Here is a 20,815-nt window from a genome sequence, read left to right as displayed (position 1 = left end):
TCCTCCTGCTATTAGTTGGGTAGGTAGAAAGAGATCCATACTAAAGCAACACAGACAATGGTTAAGTATTTCTTCCCAGAAAGATAGATAGGAGAGCCCAAGGAATATTGCAGGCAGCTGATTTCCAGGATATGACATTCATGACAATTATTATTGTTTGTGTTGTTTGTTGTCATAATTAAAATCAAATAAAAAAAAAATGTAATTGACAAGGCAGCTGAGGACAGATATTTAAATTGCAGGATCAAGTGTTGGTGCTGCATGTGAAAAGGCATATGACCTCATTGACCTTCGCAATCATGAGGGAGGTCACCCTCGTCTCGGGGCTGTGGATCTTATTCCTTTGCACCCAATATCCATGGATACTTCATTAGAGAGATTAGGGGATATTGCTTTAGGTGAGTATTACCTCTTATTGCCTCTGTTTATATTACTGTTTTCTGTAACCATTATAACATATTCATATTGAATATACTGTATTGGGATAGCTCTTTATGTGTGCATTTGAGAGGATTTCCTATGAGGAAATATGAAGAAATAATATAGATGGTATGAAAATGAAAGTGAGGGTATTAATGGGTTTTGAAGATGGACAGGAGGGATATGACTTCCACTAATGTCCATCTGGTTGAACCACTTCAAGCAGGTATACACTACTGACCCTCCATGTATTTTTTTCACACTTAAATAACAATGTAATAACTTTCTGGATAAAGGTAAGTGCATCTGGCATATAATGTAAACTTGTAGATGTATGGATATCTGTTGAACATATCTGTGCATGCCTGATTATACAGTATGCAGTATACAGAAAAAGAGCTATGTTTGTGGGGTCCAGTCTCCTATTCTCCATTTATTGTACCTGAAAATCAACAAGGTAAACATATCAAAACCAGTAGCAAGAACAGGCTTTGGAGAGCAGAAGGAAACTAATCATAGTCTACAAACAGTTCTTGAGAACCACACTCGACTATGCTTCTACAACATGGTTCCCAGCAATCCAGAAAATATTGACACTTGGCTGAGCAGGTTAGGGCATTGTTACTTGCGGCAAAGGTCGAGATGTCGACGATTCAAACCCTGTTTGGGAGAGTTGAACTAAGGGCATGGTTCATTAAATTCCATGCTACAGAGTCCACTGTAAGGGGCACCATACTAGCCTCACGATAGGGGGGAGTTTGTGACAATAAACCAAATCATCATAAACTATGTAAAATAAAACATTGAGAAAGATAACAGGATGCACCAAAACCACCTCACCAGAACATCTGCATACAGAAATCAAAATCCTCCCCATAGAACATCACATGCAAATGATAGGTACACAGTTTTATACAAGAGTCTTCAACCCTATTCATCATCTCAATATATCCAGGGGTGCAGTGCTGCCAGAACTCACTGGAGCATTGCCCCAGCACCTCTGTGAAATTATTTATTCACCTTATACTCTTTTTACTCATCTGAAAAAATGTATCTCGTTTGGTATGATGAAATGAAATCAGCGATTTTTTTTCAAATGTGTATAGGAACATGAGGATGCAGGCTTTTGTCTGGCCCTTCAGAGCTCTGACACCTATAGAATTCGCACTGCACCCCTGAATACACCACAAGCACAACCAACTGAATGAAACAAAAGAGATGCACCAGCAGCATACTATTGGAATATCTATAGAAACCTACCACCTGCACCACACAGCACATCTATACAAAAATGCATTAACATTCAGATCTCAAAACAAGCATTACAAGACTGACTACTAAACACCCTATTCCATCAAACTCCTCCAGACATTAGCCCTACAGAAAAATCTCTTCCAAGAGGAGCAAAAACCACACTAGTATGACATTGTTTAAGTCACCATCCAGCACTCAGACAGTACCAACACAGAATAGGCCTAGTCACAGAAAGAAACTCCCCAAAATGCAATCATCTTACAAGAGACATTGAATACCTCATCTTACACTCCCCCACCCTAACCATATCCATACAACAACACAATATTTTTGCCTTACTTATGGGCCATTCCAGTGGCTGCTGCTGGTTACCTGGTAGCCATATGTTTCATTTGTTGATATTTGGGGCTTTACCTGTGAATAATCAAAATTTTAACTTAATCATATTTGTGGATTTACCCATGCATAATTGGATCCATGAGTGTTAAACCCATGAATGTTAGTGGTTGAATGTAATATTTTTTATGATAATCTCCTCCATATAATGAAAAGCAATCTGTATATCTCACCCACAACCTGACTAATATGTTTGTTAGGTGACAGGTTATTTTTAATTGGAACTCCAAGATCTCTCTCCTATTTTGTTTTTGTAATCATTTCTCTTCCCATTGACTAATTTAATGATTTTTTTTTTTTTTTTTTTTAGCTATTTCCCATTTCATACACTTTGCATTTTCTCAGAGACCAACGATGGGTACCTGCATGTGGTGGTTGTGAAAGACGGATAGCAAAGGTGTCCATTTTCAAAACCCATAAACCCCCTTACCTCCATCAGGAGATGCAGCTGGCACTTGGTCTCTGGACTGGGCCCAAGATCTCTATCAAATTCAACTGTATTTCTTGGACATGGAGAGCTGACAACTGGCAATTGCTCTCCTCTCCCTACCAGTTTGAGCCATTGACACAGAAATAGTCTCACATTAATAGATTTACATACAGCACAGGTATGGGGGAAGCTTTGAGGACCATTACCAGCCATTGTGAGACTGCAGCTTTCCCACTTAGTGAAACTCAAGGCAACAAGTGATTCAATTGTATTTGCTCATTGGAACTTATTTTCCACTATTGGCTCCAGGCATACATAATATCCAGATATTTTTGTAACAGCCTACACTCCACATCTCTCACTCTTCTCATGATTTTTGCATCAGCTGCAAACATGATAGTGTAGCTTGCCATGTCTTCCATCATGTTATTTGCATAGATAAGGAACACAACAGATGCTAGTACAGGTAAACGTCGACTTACGATGGCATTAGGTTTCGATAGAGCCATCGTAAGACGATTTCATCGTAAGTCGATCCCCAATTTGTGTATCACTCTGTTCCGTGGTCACTGTACCTAGCTTACCTGTATATTAACCACCAGAGATACTGAATATAGCCTATTAAACATGTACAGTAGTTTATTTAATTATTTTTATCCTTTTTACCATATTCAAACACTATAATATGTATTTTCAGTACGGGACTTAAATCTCGCGGGCAGCAGCCAATGCCAGCCGTACGACGTGACGTAATAATACTCGCATCATAAAATATAGTCACCGCTTATATCGATCGTTCTCTCTTTCACCCGCGAATTTTGAAAACCACAGAGAATGGGATTTAGGGCACATTTGAGAGAATGTAAAAACACAGGGGCGACTACAATAAATATAATCAAGACGCCGATATGGCAGCGTCGCGAATCCACTTGCTCCTCATGACGCCTACGTGTGCGGCACCGTATGGAAGGGGTTAAATTATCATATCGTCGTCGTCGTCATCGTAAAGTCGAACAATCGTAAGTCGACGTTTACCTGTACTGATACATGTAAGACTTTTCTAGTCACTGCCTTCCACATCTCTACTGCTGTCAGCACATACCTTTCCTTTAGGAAATCTTTTGCCTAATAAGATAGTTTATCTCTTAGTCCTTCAGTATGATTCGATTTCCAATATGAGTACTCATTTTATTAATATTCTTTAAGACAGTTATGCAGGACAGTCAATTATTCAATCTGTTGTCTCTGATCTCTCTTGCAGAAGACCTGTAGCCTCCAGGAAACTGGCAACAGCCCCCAGGCAAAACCATAAGTCACTTAGAGAAGAGATATTGTGTTGTTGTTTGGGGATTGTTTGTGTGGGGCATTGCAGTATGAGATATTCTTTGTCTTCTGTGTGGTGGTTGCATTTGTGGCAGTTTGAATCTGTGGCCAGGCCTATTCTATATTTGGATTGTCTTTATGCTGGTTGGTGCCCTGAATGCAGGCATGCCGGTGTGGTTCTTATCAGGTGTTGGAGGGTTTTCTCTGTGGGGCTTATATCTGGGAGATGTTGTTGGAATATCAAGTTTGGTGGTCTTTCTTGAAGGGCTCGTTTAGTCATCTGGGTGTGTATGGGTTTTATGTGTGGATGTTTTATATGGCTTAAGTGGTAGGTTTTTGTAATGTTTGGGTAGTATACTGCTGGTGTTTTTTGTTGTTGTTTTCTGTTGGTAATGCTTGTGAAATGTAGTGTAAAGGGTGTGTGGTGTTTAGGATTCTGACATAGTATTGTCTTCCTATAATTTTCATGTGAGGTACTTGGTTGCTATGTAGGTGTCCAATAGGGGTGGTTTTGTTGCATCCTGGTATTACTCTCAGTGCTTCATTCTGTAGTGTTTGTATATAAAGGTTTCCAAATATGGGAAAACTGTTCCCTCGTATGTCCTTGTTCTTTTCTGAGTATTGATTGCTGGAATGTTGAAAAAAAAATCCTTTTTGTTAATATCAAGAATCTCTAGTTGCTTGATAGAAGTCTGAATTAAAATCTTCAAGTCCTCAAAATCATAAATGTCTGTCACTTCAAGGACCTTTCAATATGGCCATGTATACCATCAGTAGCCATGAATGTATGCCCTGCAGTCAAATATTTAGAAATAATACTATTGACTTCATTTTCAGAATTAACCAGAATTACCATGGCACTCTACAGACACCAATTTTTGTTCTGTATTGCACAATTATCTGCCGAGAACACAAAGTCATTTGCATCAATATTTTAAGAAAAAACTTGATGCGGAAAGATACAAAGATGGGTCACCGCAAGCATAGCTCCCTTCCCATATAATACAACTAGGTAAATCTCTTTTCTTTTTAATAAGCGATAGAAATGCATTAGTTACGTGTTCCTTATTTTCTTCTGCTGTTGACTCATCCAATAGCACTGCATAATGTTTGTCTTTTGCTGTAGAAATATTTCCTTCTTTTATTTTTTCCTTCATGCTGGCAAATGTTTCATTGAATACAATTAGGCGAGGAGTGAAGATGCAACTCTTCAGAGCGCTAATCATTGGCAGCAATGGGGCTTTCTGCATATCCACAGCATAAACTATGCTGCTAGAGTACCATGTTTTTGCTTTATCTTCATTGTAGGCTTTGCAAGCTTCTTGCACCTTAGCAATGTGAAGTGGATACACTGTCTGTAATTTCATCCTCTTGTAGGTTTTTGTAGACACAGTGCCTTCTAAGACCAAGCTGCTCTGAGAACAATCTGAGAGAACTGACTGAACCAATGAACCAGCACTCATTTCATTCTGTTGCTGGTGTGACAAGATAAGAATGAATGAATTAGTTTTTCCATGAATATTTTTGGTTAGTTTCCTAGTTTTCTTTCTGTTTGTTAACAATTTGATTATAATGTTTCTGTTGGTTTTAATTGTTGTTTTTTAATGTTCTGTTAGGGCTCTTTAGGTTGTGTTTTTTTTTTCCCAAGTTACACCTCTTTTTATTTATTTATTTTTTCTTTCTTTTTTCTTTAAAGAGGCCATCTCATGTGTGTAGGTGGGGGGTTGAATTTTTTTCTGTATTTCCCTAGTTGTATTTTACGGGAAGGGGAGCTACACTTGTGGTGTCCCGCCTTTATATCTTGCAGTGTCTAGTTTGCTCTTAAATTCTTAAATGGTTTTTGCACACACTACTGTTTCATCCAGTTTGTTCCAAGTGTCCACCACTCTGTGTGGAAAACTGTTCTTCTTCAGATCTCTTCTATAACTATCTTTTTTTAGTTTCTTTCCATGTCCTCTTGTGTTTCTCTTGTCCCAATTTAACAAGTCCTCTCTATTGAGTATTTCTGTGCCCTTCATGATTCTATAGATGGTCAGTAGGTCACCTCTCTCTCTTCTTTCCTCCAAAGTTGGTAACTCCAGTTTAGCCAGTCTTTCTTCATATGACAAGTTTGAAAGTGCAGGGGCCATTTTTGTGGTTGCTCTCTGGGTTCTTTCAATTTTCTTTATATTCTTTTTGGTACTGGGTGACCACATTGTCACCGCATAGTCCAGTCTGGGCCTTATCAGTGTGACTAATATTTTTTTTATGATTTCTTCGTCCAAATAGGTAAATGCCACTTTTATTGATCTTAGCAAGTTATAGGATTCTCCGACAATTTTGTTTATTTGTTTATTAGAGGACAAGTCATTTTAGATAATTACTCCCAGATCTTTTTCAGATCCCACTTTCTTTACCTCCTTAGTTCCAGTTTCATATTGTCCTGATATTCTATTTTTATTTTTTCTGAACTCCATACTACGCTTCTTAATGTTGAAGTCCACTTTCCATTTCTGACTCCACTTCCAAACCTTATTCAGGTCTTCCTATAGTGATTCCCAATCCATTTCGGTTTTGACTTTCCTCAACAATTTAGTGTCATCTGCAAAGAAGCTCATGTAACATTCCACATCATCATCCATGTCATTCACATAAATACATACATACATATACCAAGGCTTTTTCCCCCTTCCAAGGGAGGTAGCCAAAAAGGGAAAGGCATAAAAACACTCCCACCCATTTCATCCCTAAATACACTCCACACCCCTCCCACCCTCCCTCTCAATAGTGAACATTATTGGAGCCAATACAGATCCTTGCGGAACTCCACTAATTACCTCCTTCCAACCTGAATATTTTTTTCTGAGTACTACTGTCATCTTTCTACCATTCAGGAAGTCCTCCATACAGTTTAGCAGGTTGCCTTGTATCCCTCCTATGTTTTCTAATTTTTTTTTTAATAATTTATTGTGTGGTACCTTGTCAAAAGTTTTTTGTAAGTCCAAGAAAGCACATTTCTTGCATTATATCTATTAGTCTTGAGTAAAAACAAATTAAATTTGTGGTACATGATCTTCCCTGTCTGAAACCAAATTGTCTTGGATTTATTATGTTATTTTCTTCCAGGTGTTTTACCCATCTATTCTTGATAGTTTTCTCACAGATTTTGGCTACAGTGCTTGTTAGTGAGACCGGTCTATAATTAGTTGGTTCTTCCTTGTTTCTTCCTTTATATATTGGTACAATGTTGGAATTTTCCCAATCTTTTGGTATTTTTCCTTCTTTAAGTGAGCAACTTATTATGTTATATATTTTGTCCATTAGTTCTTCATTGCATTCTTTTAGTATACAATTTGTAATTCCGTCTAGGCCGTGTGATTTCCTAACATCAAGGTTTGTTAATTGCTCCATTATTTTTTATTTATTATTATTGTCACACTTCACTTCCTTTGTCCCAATACTGTACCTTCTCTCTAGTGAAAACTGACTTGAAGTGATTATTCATGACTTTGGCCTTCTGGATGGTAGTTACTATTTTGTTTACTACTTTATCTAGGGATAGATATTGGTGTATTTCAAAGTATTCCAGCTTTTTATATCTTCTCAATACTTTTGCCATTTTTTTTTTTTTTTTTTTTTTTTTTTGTGTGTGTGTGTGTGTCAATTATAAACATTCTTTTGATCATGGGTTGTAATTTCTCTACCAGTTCTATGGTCATCTTTATTGGGAAGTGATCAGATGATAAATCTTGAGTGGTTTCCCATATCATGTAGTTTGAGGTTATAGGGAGGGTGAACACGTTATATCATGGGATGTTGGTTATTGATTGTATTGGAGAGGTTGTCTAGTTGGGTTGTTCAAGAATTTTGTATCCTTTTTGATCTACTGTTTGTTAAGCTAGATTAGATGATGTGTGTTCAGATCACCTGGTACTATGTGGTTTGTTATTGAGCTGAGTGATTAGAGTTCAGGGGTGAAACTTCATGGAGTTGATGTAGTTGGTGGGATATATATGTTTATGATAATGTAGACTGTTTTCTTTATTTGTGTTTGGATTGTGATTTTTTCAGTGATGGTGTTTGTATTTGATTGTCTGGTATCTCTTATTTTGTTCGAGAAAGGTATGCTGTCGTGGACTAGTGTTACTAATCTACTTTTGTGCCTTCTGTTATTCTCTCTTAAAGTTGTATAATCTGTGAATGAGCGGATTGTTATTTGTGGTGTCAGCTTTGTTTCTTGTGGAAGTGCTCTATTTATGCACTGTTTGTGTAGGAAGTGGAGCAGTTCTGTGTTTGTTAGCGAGTCCATTTATGTATATCTTGCAGCATGTTTAAGGTTGACAGTGATGGATGAGGAAAATGGGGGAGAAATAAAGATAGGTGCAAGCAGTTATTAAAACGATGAGAGTAGGCAAGGCACCTGGGTTAGATAGGTGTCATACAGAGAGTCTGAAGAAGGGAGATAGTGATGGTGGACTGGTTGGTAAGGTTGTTTAATGTTAACTAAGGGAGGGTAGAGTGTTGAAGGACTAGAAATGTGCCTGTATAGATCTGTTTTACAAGGGAAAAGGGGACAAATGTGAGTATAGTAGCTGTAGAGGGGTCAGTTTGTTGAGTGTAGTTGGGAAGGCTTATGGGAGGGTTTTGACTGAGGATTAGGAGAGGAACAGAGGGAGTAATTGGTGAGGAACAGTGTGGATTTAGGAAAGGTAGAGGTTGCATGGATCAGATTTTTATGGTAAGATGGATATATGAGAAAGCTTTGGGAAAAGGTAAGGATGTCTTTTTGAGCTTTTATGGATTTGGAAAAGGCTTATAACATGGTGGATTGGGATTGGAAGGCACTGTGGGAGGGTTTGCAGATATATGGGATTGGAGGAAAGCTGTTAAGAGCAGTCAAGATTTTTTACAAGAGTAGTGAAGAGTTTACTTTTTTAGGAATGTCCCCTTTGGGGCTACAGGTAGCAGGATTTCTAGTCCTGTCCCAGTCCCGTTTTTTTGTCGCCTAATATGACTCAAGTAGGAAGACTTGGTGGTAGCAGTCTTTTCCCCCACCACAGGGTTAGGCAAAAAAAGGAAATGAATATTCAGAGAAATGGTACAGGACAGTAACAAGGGATGGGGCGACAGCATAACGGAGGGACAATTGCAGTATAATAAAAGTATCATCATTTCTGTATGAACAGAGATTTCCTCTATCACAGACAAAATTATGTGTGGCTCTGGTCTGTAGGGGTGCCCCATATAGACTCTAAAGTATCAGCTGCATGCTACTTAGCCACAATAACATGCAGCCAATACATTCCTTTGTTTTTTGGCTACCTTCCTTGTAAGGGAAAAAAGCCTTTGGTATATGTCATTCTGAGTTTTCCTACACCAAATTTACTCAAATTTGGTATATGTATATAGTAAAGCCTGTGTTAGAATTAGAAATAGAGAGAGCGAGTGGTTTGAAGTAAAGATGAAACTTTGCAAGGGATGTGTCATGTCACCATGGCTGTTCCACATGTACATGGATGTGGTGGTGTGTGAGGTAAATGAAAGGGTAATGGGCAGGGGATTGGAGATGGTTAAAGGAAATGGAAAAAAGTGGGAAGTAACCCAGTTGTTGTTTGCTGACAACATTGCATTTGTGGCTGGATCAGAGGGGGGATTAAGGGAGTTAGTGACGGAGTGTGGGAAGGTATGCGAGAGAAGAAAGTTAAAGGTAAATGTGGGTAAAAGTAAGGTGATGAGATGTACAAGGGGAGAGGATGGCAGCAATTTGGAAGGTAGTCTTAAAGGCTGGAAGAAGTGGATAGCTTTAGTTCTTTGGGGTTGCATGTGGCAGGAAAGGGAGTAGTGGAAGTGGAGGTAGATTGTAGATTGAGAGAAGCAAGTAAGTGCCTTGGGGGATTAAAAAGTGTAATGAGAAATAGATATTTGGGAATGGATGCTAAGAGGAGATTGTATGAAGAGGTGATTGTGCCAACAGCACTGTATGGGGCAGACATGGAACATAAGTGAGGAAGAGAGAAAAAGTTTAAATGTGTTTGAGATGAAATGTCTGAGAAGTATGGTAGGGTTTACAAGGTTGCATAGAGTGAGAAACAAGGTGAGGAGGAGAGTGGGAGTGGAAAAGGAGATGGGAGATATGGTTGATGAAAGAGTATTGGGATGGTTGGGATACATGGAAAGAATGAGTGAAGAAAAAATTGGTAAAAGAAGTGTGGAAGGCACAGGTGGATGGACAAGGATGAGATGGATGGATGGGGTGAAAGGGGCATTGAGCAAGAGGGGAATGTCTGTTGAGGAAAGAAGGGAGAAGGCAGAAGATAGGGGTGAGTGGAGAATGGCTGTGTATGGATGATACTGTGATGAATGGAAGGGAATGGGTGATGGGGCAGTTTAGGGAGTGATTATGTGTGAATATTTTGACACAGCTCAAATGGATTTCTATCCCATCTTCAATGTTTCTGCATGAGGGGACAGAGAGGGGAGGGTCACTGATTAAATGAAGAGGCCTTGCTGTGGATGTGCTGTATCTTGCTGCATTGCTTCTGACATAGGGTGGTGGATGAGATGCAGGGATGATCCATCATCCATGAAGAGCCAAGTTGAGAGAGAGCGAGTGGTGGTGGATGGGAGTGGAATGGGTGGGGATGAAATGGATGGGAATGGAATTATGTTATCTGACTTTGGCTACCTCTCTGATAAGGGGAAAGAGCCCTTAGTATATGTATACATGTATATTTAAGGTTTATGTGATGGTGCATTTGTGGGTGTGAATGTTGTCATGTGTTGGGTACAGCTCCAGTTTTTTGTCAATGTAAATTTTTTACATTTTTAATGTAACCAATAATGGCATGTGTTACATTTGATGTATGTGTGAGCATAGTTAATGTGTTTAGTTCATGTGGGGTAAGTGTAAAGGGCTGGGTTGGTTTCTGTATTCCTGGCCAACAGGAGTAGAAGTGGAAGAGCAGGTGCTGGTGTACTGACTTTGTGTGGAAAACAGGGATACAGGACAGGGAGATAATTGTGAGTTGTGTGAGAGTGTAAAGAGACCAGGTGCTAGCCCCTCAGGGCCAAACCTCCACGGGAGGTGGGGAATCTCATCTTTTTGTTGTCCTTGACTGGTTCCCATAGAATCTGCTTCCTTCCTGATGGGGGATCTTCTCTCCGTGCTATCTTGACAAACACTGCAACTTCTTGTATGTTAGACACTGCAGCACCAATTGGATTGGAGTGCATCATCATTTAATCACCAATAGATGTGGCTAAATGATCATTCCATTGCATCAGTGGTAGCAATAATTTCCCATATTGGAGGTAGGGGGAGGGTAATAATCACCATTGTTGTCATGGAATAATTGTGGGTGTGGGAGGAGTCTCCATTGATGAGGAAGTGTCAGAGTAGGGTAAAGATATAGTAAAGACTTTCTGCAGAAGGACTGCTGCTCCCTGTTTTTTCTTAGTTCATAATTTGTACTACAGTTAGGGTGGTCTTGCTAGGGGTTTCTCTCCTGGCAGGTGAGTTTGAGGGACTGTACTTTTTTTTCCCCACATGAAGTGAAAAAATTGGATCTTAAGGTTTGCTCAGTCATGTTGCCAAGTTGTACTGTCCTCTTTGCTCCAGTACAAGGTGCTGGGTCTGTGCTGCTTATTCTGTAGGCTGGGACTATGAGTTTCAAGAGATAACCATCTGCCCCCAATCTCAATCATAATAATTGGTGGATTGGGTGAGTAAAATGAAGAATTTGTTAGCAAATTGGAGTAGAATTTTGGCACTAAGGCTGCATTTACACCAAGCAAATTGAAGTGATTCATTAAGAACCAACATGATTCATGAATCATGTTGATTCACCACACTAGTTTCAATGTAACTGTTTACACCAGGTGAATCGAGTCAATTCAAATCATGCCAATCCACCTGGTGTAAACGGTTACATTGAAACTAGTGTGGCAAATCAACATGATTCATGAATCATGTTGATTCTTCATGAATTGAATCGATTCGCTTGGTGTAAACACAGCCTAAATGTACCATCAGTCTTGGTCTCTACCACACACTTAGCATTGATCTCTTAAGATGGGAGTCAATCCAGGAATGAAAGTCTGGAGGAAGACTTGGCCTCCCTAGTTTAAAGTTTTTGTGAGTTTCTTTTTTCCACCAATAAATTTTTAAGAAGGTTGGCTAATTTGAAAAAGACATTCAATGGGTAATAGTTTATTATATTCTTCAGTTTCTCTACCTTTTCTAGTTTTACAATCCATTTTAGTACAACATACTTCAGTTTAACCATCATTTCTTGTGAAAATTTGCATATTTGCTTATAAAAAGTACTTTAAGACAATGGCTACTGTATTTTATTTTTAAGTCTTCTCAATAGTTGTGGGCAGCACTTTACTGGCTGCACAAATCTAGCACAACTTCATATATCAAGAGGTTTGCTTATCTAATTTTACATACCATTTACTGGTACAAGTTGTTAGTATAGGGGGGGGGTATAATTTTTTTTTTCCCTTTTATGAGATGAGGAAGGTGGTTGAATAGGTTTCAGATGCGTTTCAACTCATCCACCTCCTTGTATGGGGGGGAAAGGACCTTAAGTATATAGTAATACATTTCCCTTGCAGATTTGAACCATATTTCATTGTTAATCTGTGACTGACAAAATAAATACCCTGTGGCAAGAGGCAAGAATACTGCTACTGTGTTCCTGTGTTGTAAAAGGCACCTAAACTGGGCATAGCAAAGGGACTGGGAACCCCTCTTTCTTTATAAAGAGCAAGGTAAAACTATCTTTTGACTTGGTCAATTCCCCTTATAAAGGAGAATAAGTACTTTGTATTCATCTAATTGTGGAATTATCTGTTCCCAGTAAAAAGGAAATATCAAATATCAATATTTATCCAAAATTTATGGGGATCATGCTGCTTGTAATTATATGCAGTGTATTCCTCAGATGGGTGTATGCTTTGACTTGGGCACCCACATATAAAGGGGAAAAGGCCTTTTGGCATGTACATATATTTCTTTGAAACTAATGAACCGTCATTAATATTTCCATCATGTGTTTTCAGACCACATTGACATATTCAACCCAATAAAATATTCTTAACTGCTTAAGCTGACAGATTATTATTATTTTTTTTATATAACAAATGGGCCATGCACATAGGGAATTAACTAAGATTTTCAAAATTCTAGCCTAATTGGCTAATTCCAAGCCATTTTATTCAACTGAGAGGCATCTGCTAGACTAAGTTGTGAAGAATGAACATTGGCAATCCTCCCCCTATACTTTAGTTCAGAAAGTGCAATCAAGCTTTTTTTTTTAAGCAAGATGTGTTATCATTAATGACAGCTGCACGCCTAACATGAAAAGTGGCAAGCCTACAAGCAAACATAAACATTGTTAAACTTTAGGCTGTAGAAACACAAAAATAACAGTCCCAACTCAAAAAATTAATCCTACACTGGTTCTTGTGACATTTTCTAAAATAACTACATTTACAAAACAATTTATAAGGAACATTTATGTCTTGCAGTAATATATCAATCCTTTGGTCATCCTAATACAACATAATCAAGTATGGTGATACATGTACATCAGAATGATATCAGGCTCCTGTTCAAAATTACATCAGAACCATTACAAAATAAATGATCATTTGTATCTGATTACAGGTAACCTGTAATCTGTAGGAAAGGAAATAAAGGGATAGTACATGAAAACAGGTCATAAGGACAAGAATATGAACAATTGTATGTACATACAGATCTCTCTATATTCTCTCACTTCCATTCACTTTCTTCAAGATAGAACACATTGTATTTGAGATCTAACCATAAAACTTTTGGCAATGATTACAGTAGCACTGCTAAGGTTCTTTGTATGAGGTCAGTAATCTGTGTTAAAACTGATTGTTACACTACAATTTTGAGTGTCACTAGCATGTAGTATCAAAAGTTGCATACTTTGATGTACACTTCTTTCAGGGTAGTCATGATTAAACAAAAACTGTAGTTCATGGCTCACCTTTCAGTATATCAAATTGTTTGACATAATCCAGAGCAAAATCTATTATGTATATTACTCTTGAATTTAACAAGACCTTCTTTAGAAGTATTTATCAACAGTCTAGGTTAAATTTTCATAACTTTAGTTTCACCATCTAACCCTTAAGTGTGATTATATCCTTTATCACTTTTGTTGGAACCAGTGATGGGTACCTGCCAATGCTGTTCCTCAAGATGAATGTCGGAAAATAATCTCCCCATATCCCATAAACATCCTTACCTCCATTTTCTCCCAATTTATATCACATCATGAAAGTTGACAACCAGCTGCTGCTGCCCTGGTGTCACAAAAACAGACCCAAACAGATACAGTACGAATGATCATCCAAAGTTCCTTCCTAGAGTGATCTATGGGAGGGTCTAAAGACTGTTGTTGACTGCTGTGGAGTTAAGGGATCATTCAGTTGGACTTATGTTAACATCATTATCATTCCGACAGGTTTAGTTTTCAGTTGAATGGTTGCCTCCTGAGTGAAGGAGTTAAACCAGTCAAGCTAACCCTCTTAGCTCCAAAGCATATTTTATTTATTAAAGTATATTTTATTTATTCTATATTTAATAAATCAAAAATTTATTGAGGTGAGAACTGACCAAGGGGGTTGGGGAATTATGAAGGGCAAGTTTTAACATCTAACCAAATCATATGTAAGATACTCATTTTATGTTCAATGGCTGAAGAGCATTGTCATACTGCAGACTACTCTCAATGCCAAAAGTTTCACAATTATGTAAGTAAATAAAGTTCAGTCATGACAGAGTTTCTGTACTATCAGACAGCCACTATTATTAATTTTCAGGCAAAACAACTTATTTGCCATTTTTGCACACAAAGGGTGTGTGTAAAAAAAAGTTTACCCACATAGGCTGCCATTGCCAACTAGTGACAAGAATTTATATATATATATATATATGTATGTAGGTGTATACATTAAAAACTGATGAGCTTCCATGCATACAAACCTTCCAAATTGTACAAATGTAGTCATTCATAGAAGCATCACTGCATTTGTATGGTTTAATTCTTGGCTCAAATTGGTATAGGAGCTTGTGCATATAAACCTCCTTTTTGTGCAAGTACCCAAAAGAATTCATTCCCTTTCATTCTATTAAATACTTATAAACATATCTTGTTCTTCATGGGAATAACATGATTTTCACTTTGACATAATGACAGTAGTGTCTGATAGGTTGAGAGGCAGGCATTACCCTTTCAAAATGTTGGCAAACTTTATCTTGTGCTGAATAACAAATAATTTGCTTCTACTGAGTGACAGGCCTCAGAATGACAAGAGCTCTTTGATGAACAGGCTTTCTTCAGTCCAGGGACTGCCCATCAGCTGATTGAAATGGTTTGATGTTGATCAGAACAAAATCTTTAAGTATGCCTCTATATTTTGAAAGGTCTGATAGCACACACAAACAGTTTCAGTACTAAGCTATTGGGATTCATGACTCAAATACCTTTGCATATGTCTAGAGGACTTATTATGATCAGCAACCAAATTCTGTCATCATTCAATATTCATTGAATACAAAATCATCTTCATCTCTGAATGATAATGGTTTAAAAGTCCTCTTTTAATGATAAAGTAAACTATCAAAAATTAAGATATTTGCAGTTTTGAATGAAAACCAGCTTATCATGAAGTCTATATCTTCCTGGTGGTCTGATCCACTCCAAGGTTTCCACTTTATAATAGTAACTTTAGGTGCTGAGGACTTGTAATGTTCTTCTATACAAGAAAGTACCTATGACTGTGAGGTAAGCATTGTGTATAAAAATACATCAAAACCAACAAAGCTATGTTTGTATTGTGGAAAACACGACATGGTTCAGATTTGTTGTTCCCAATGGTACATCATCATGATGTACATAAGAGATTAGAATAGTGAAAAGAACTAAAGTTATTCCACAAATATTTAACCTCTCACAGTTGTTTTAATCATAATACAAGTCAAGGTTGTCACAATCTGCCTCTAATATTCCAAGGACATTTTGCTCTGTAGCTTTACCTACTCAAGACCCAAGTGGAGACACAAGGGAAAGCAGTGACCTTCCTCTCTTCCCATAAAAAGTAATATTAAATTGTTCATATGAAAAACTTAAAATATGCAATTAATTCACTGATGGGAAGAAAATGTCACATGCAATAAAAAAAGGGCTTTCTAATTTAGTTTAGGCAATGAGAAAAACATGCTTTTCTCCTCTACTTTTCTTTCATATAAGAATGTTGACAGTTTACCCCACATTAAAAACTAGAAGTCAAGACAAACATAGCAGCTACTAAGAGCCCTAGGTTCTCAATACTGAACAGAAATTCATACGAGATATTAAATAAAAAATACCCTAAATTGCAATACCAAACAAATTTAATTCTCCCTTCAAAATATGCATCACATCTTCTGACAGAATGATGAGTTTTAGGTAATGTCATCACGAATCACAACAGCTCTATCTTGTCCCAAGTTCAGCCCTGATTACAATGGGTCATAAGTGTTTATAGCTGCAAGGCAAAAGGTCATCAAAACAGCAGATTGTGATACTTAAGTAAATAGAAGATCTAAGCCTTCAGCTGGTCAAACTATTAGATTAGTACTTCATAAACTGTTATTGGCTACTCCATATCTCTTAAAACACACATTGAGTACACATATACATACATAAACATTAATATATTTATTCACCAGGTTACTCATCCAGTTTTGCTGATTCTAAGATCTGACAGCACAAAGAAAGACATGAGGGAAGAACAACATTAAAGAAGCAAATTTTATACACTGGTTCTACTACTTATATCTTTATACAGTAATGAAATTTAGATTTGATCCACAACATAAACTTTAACATGAAAAGTCTTTCAATAATTTTACCAGACCTTATGAAATAGGAAATACAAATTACATAAGAACTCCAATTGATATGGTTCATCTTGCAGAGCAAGGAATGCAATAAGAAACATAAGTCATTATATATATTAAATTGACAAAACAATGAACATTCCAGGCAAGTGATAAACAAACATCCAATTAACATCATTACTTTGGCAATATCATCATAGTAGTAGTATCTAAATAACACAGCAGTAAGTATTAAAATCATTTTCATATAAAATTTATAATTTACAACATCTAATCAGTAAATCATCTAGGAAAACAACATCTACTCAGACCTATGAAGCTTCTCACACATATACTAGGGGAAATGAAATTGCACAGCAAAAGTATAAAATGGGAGGGGGGGGATTATAATAGGAACAAAGTTGACAGTGCACTGGGGAAGTAGGAAGAAGCATTCAAGCTGAATATTCAAATCACATTATACAATATAAATGTATTACAACTACAAGATTCGAGCTTTTGACTAGTTGGCAGGTGACACTGTAGAGCTGTATTATAGGTTCAGTCAAAAAATGCAGCCAGACAGGTGACAACATCAAGGATAAGATCATTCTTGGTGTATTTCTTTTTGCCATTATTATTTTTGTCTTTTTTCTTTGACTTCTTATTTGAAGGAGGGGTTGACTGAGTTCCCTGAGGAATGTGTTGTCTTTTTCTGGCCATGGTTTCTAGGTACGGTACTAATGTCTGTGGAACGGTGTTTGGGGAACGCCCACGCAGTCGTGCAGCAAGGTAATTGAATTCTTCGTGGGAGAGGAGACCCGAGCCTTGATGGTCGGTCACCAATTGCTCCTGTGTCATTGCCAGGAATCGAACATTGTAGAGTATGTCCTGCAACAAGGCACGGCGGTTGTCATCCGTCAGTTTCTGGAACTGTCTTTTACATTCGGCTGTGGACCATCTCACGACAGCGTTAAACACAGACATTTCTGAAGGGATGTTTAGATTGTCCCTGCGGCATATGAGGAGAAGCGTGTCATGGTCCAGCTCTTCAAGAGCTTCGGAACTAAGAACTTCTTCTGCATGAGCATCAAGAAATTCAAAGCACTGATTGAGAAGGGGGTTGCAACACGCAGTAGGATCCATATTATCACATTTCAACAGTTGAAGGCTGTTGTGGATGGTATGTTGAGACACATCCACATCAGGATCAGTTATATAGTCTGCTTCACTTAAAGATGTATTTTCTATGGTATCAAGACTGGGAGCAGAAGGGGCTATAGAATCATTAAGAGCCAAACTCTGTCTGTGGGCAGCTGGAAGACAGTACCTCCAAATGCTCTGCAGAACTTTTAGAACATTACTGCACTTGAGATTATGGGATATGTACTCTGCACAGAGGGCAGCCAGTTCTGGACAGAGGTATGGGATGGCAACTTGAAGGGTGAGGAGGGCACTATCCGTGCTCTGGAAGGGACACTCTCGTCGGTACAGCCACCTGGAAAATTTAATTACAACTGTTGATATCTCACTCAAGTATCAGTCATGTAATTTTCCCAACCCCCTCAAAGTCATGCATCAATCATTAACACCTCCATTATGACAACACATTTACCCTATTCTATTCTGAAGGAATGACCTAGGACTGAAGGGGTAAACCCTATTCATATTACTTTTATTTTCTTTTTAAGGTCATGTATTATCATTACCTGTTACTTACTAAATGATTATGAAAATCTTGAAACAAAAAGAAATTGTACATGTAACTTTCATGTAGTGCTTTGTTAGCCAAATGGTATGTAACTGGAAACCAAGACTCGGGGGCATAATATATAAGTAAATGAATGACCAAGTGAAAGTGTGTGTTTTTACCAAATTGTAATAACCAGGAAGTCCTGTCTCCACATTTCTGTAAAGCAAACTTGGCTTTAAATTCATTCATGTTTTCTGACTGAACTATTTAATTACCTAAGCTATTCCACAAATGGATACAATTGTACAGATATCCTTCAAAACCCCAGTCTTTTCCAGTATCTTTCCCTGATCTATCCCCACTATCCTGTCCTAAACCAAGACAGCTTCATCTTACTTGTCCATCCCTTCCACAGATTGAATACGGCTATCATATCATCCCTTTCTTCTTTCTTCCAATAAGGACAGACCCAGTTTTTCTAATCTTTTCTTACATAGTTGGTCTGCTAGGCTGAGGGGTATTTATACATTTAATATTTTTTAGGGACTTTAATGACATAACTACACATTATTGAAAAAAGAATGCTGATCACTTTTAACTTCTTACTATCCCTCTTCCCACTACCCACAAATCAATACTGTACCACATTGATAGCTGTACCTCTTTAGTGAGATACTGTCCCGAAGGATAGAAGCAAAGCAGAGATGCTAAATTATTTCTGTCTACAAATTCTCATGTGTTTATTCCTAGCTATCCCATTTTGTGTTCTTCCTTTATTCTGTTGTTTCTTCCCTTTTCTCCATTTCTGCCACATCTTTTTTTGTTGTCTCGCATCTTCTGTTGAACTTCTTTTTCTTGACTTCTACCCTTGCTACAAGCCTGAGACAAGTTTGGTAAGATTTCTCCTTTTGTATTTTACTTGTATCCCTGAATTCCCTACAATCTAGGTCTTCAACGAATTCATTCAATCTAGTAAAATTTACTGCAACTGTATCTACCTGATCTACATAAATTATCTCTTGGCTTTACATCCCCTGTTTGTATTTATCTAATTGTACTTAATTGTATGCCAAGGAGCCAAGATGGAGGGAGGGGGGTGAATGGGAGTGGAGTATGTGGGGATAGAATGGATGGGAGTGGATTTTATACCCCCCCCCTTTCATTTTCTTTCTCCCTTGTAAGGGGGAAAAAGCCTTTGGTATATGTATGTACTTAATTGTAATTTACTGGAAGACTGCATGTTGGTACAAAAAATAATTGGCAGTAGATAAGCCTGAAGCCAGTATTGGAAATGGGGAAAACCACAAAAAGATATCAATGAACAACTCAACGGGAAGTAAAACAGTTACAAAGGCAAATAAAGAGAAGGATCTGGGAGTGTTGGTCATGGCTAACTTATCACCTGATAAATGTCAGCAAGATTATGGGTGAGACTTACACTGTTAACAAAAATAAAAGTGACTTTCCACCATATGCATGAGGATAATCATGATAATACATATGTACATATACCAAAAGACATTTTCCCCCCATAGAAGGGGGAATGGCCAAGTCAAAGCATACATTCATCCCACACCCATCCAAAACCTGTAAGATTCCCCTCCCATCTTAGCATCTAATTGATGAATGGTCATCCCTTTTGCCCACCACACTGCTCAGGTCAGAGCCAACGCAGGAAGACACAGTACTTTTCCTGCAGGGCCCAACAGCCAAACCAGGTTTGCCAATACTGTTTCATTATGTGGCACCTCTTCATCCACTCAATAAATTTATGGAGCAGAGAATGAAATTCCTTTGGGCTGCATTTCTTTATTTGTCTACAATCACTCTCCATTCCCTCGTATCTTTGGCATTCTAGTGCCCTCTTCACCTCATCTGTCTACCTCATTCTTGGTTTTCCCTTTAAATTTAGTTCATTAACTTTTCCACACACTTTTTGCTAGACTTTCCTTACTCGTTCTTTCCATATGCCCAAACCATCTCCGCATTCTTTGATTGACCAAATCTGCCAGCTCTTTCCACCCCCCCTGTCTGCCTAACCACATTTCTTACTCTATCCATCTTCATATCATCTACCATACTTCTTAAATACTTCATCTCAAGCACATTTAGGGTCATCATTTCTCCCTCTATCAAATTCTAAGTCTCCACTCCATACAGTACCATGGGCACAATCATTCCCTCACATAATCTTTTTGCATTCATCTATAGATACCTATTTCTCATGACACTTTTCACTGCCTCCTAGCTATTTACTTGCTTCCCTTACTCCATAATTCACTTCCACCCTCACCCTTTGTGCATATTTTACTTACTTTACATTTTCCCACATTTACTTTTAGGTTTCTCCTCTCACATACCCTCCTAAACTCTGCCATCAACTGCTTTAGTCTATCCTATGATTCAGCCACAAGTG

At 37.9% G+C, this 20,815-nt stretch overlaps 2 protein-coding genes across 2 annotated transcripts in view; one reads left to right on the top strand and one right to left on the bottom strand.

Moving 5' to 3' along the window:
• LOC143019213 (uncharacterized) overlaps positions 1-20,815 on the top strand; it is a 275,380-nt gene that overhangs the window by 2,293 nt on the left and 252,272 nt on the right. The window contains exon 2 of the mRNA XM_076174907.1: positions 243-398. Coding sequence (XP_076031022.1) covers positions 243-398 — 156 coding nt within the window. The remainder of the gene's footprint in view (positions 1-242; positions 399-20,815) is intronic.
• LOC143018938 (uncharacterized) overlaps positions 11,996-20,815 on the bottom strand; it is a 157,782-nt gene continuing 148,962 nt past the window's right edge. Inside the window, exon 4 of the mRNA XM_076174536.1 lies at positions 11,996-18,204. Within this exon, the coding sequence (XP_076030651.1) occupies positions 17,268-18,204 (937 nt within the window). The 3' untranslated portion in view covers positions 11,996-17,267. The remainder of the gene's footprint in view (positions 18,205-20,815) is intronic.

Source organism: Oratosquilla oratoria, chromosome 36 (assembly GCF_046742065.1).
Source record: "Oratosquilla oratoria isolate Oo_2021 chromosome 36, ASM4674206v1, whole genome shotgun sequence".
Taxonomy (NCBI): domain Eukaryota; kingdom Metazoa; phylum Arthropoda; class Malacostraca; order Stomatopoda; family Squillidae; genus Oratosquilla; species Oratosquilla oratoria.
The sequence above is the reverse complement of the archived record's forward strand: the minus strand, read 5'-3'. Positions and strand labels throughout refer to the sequence as shown.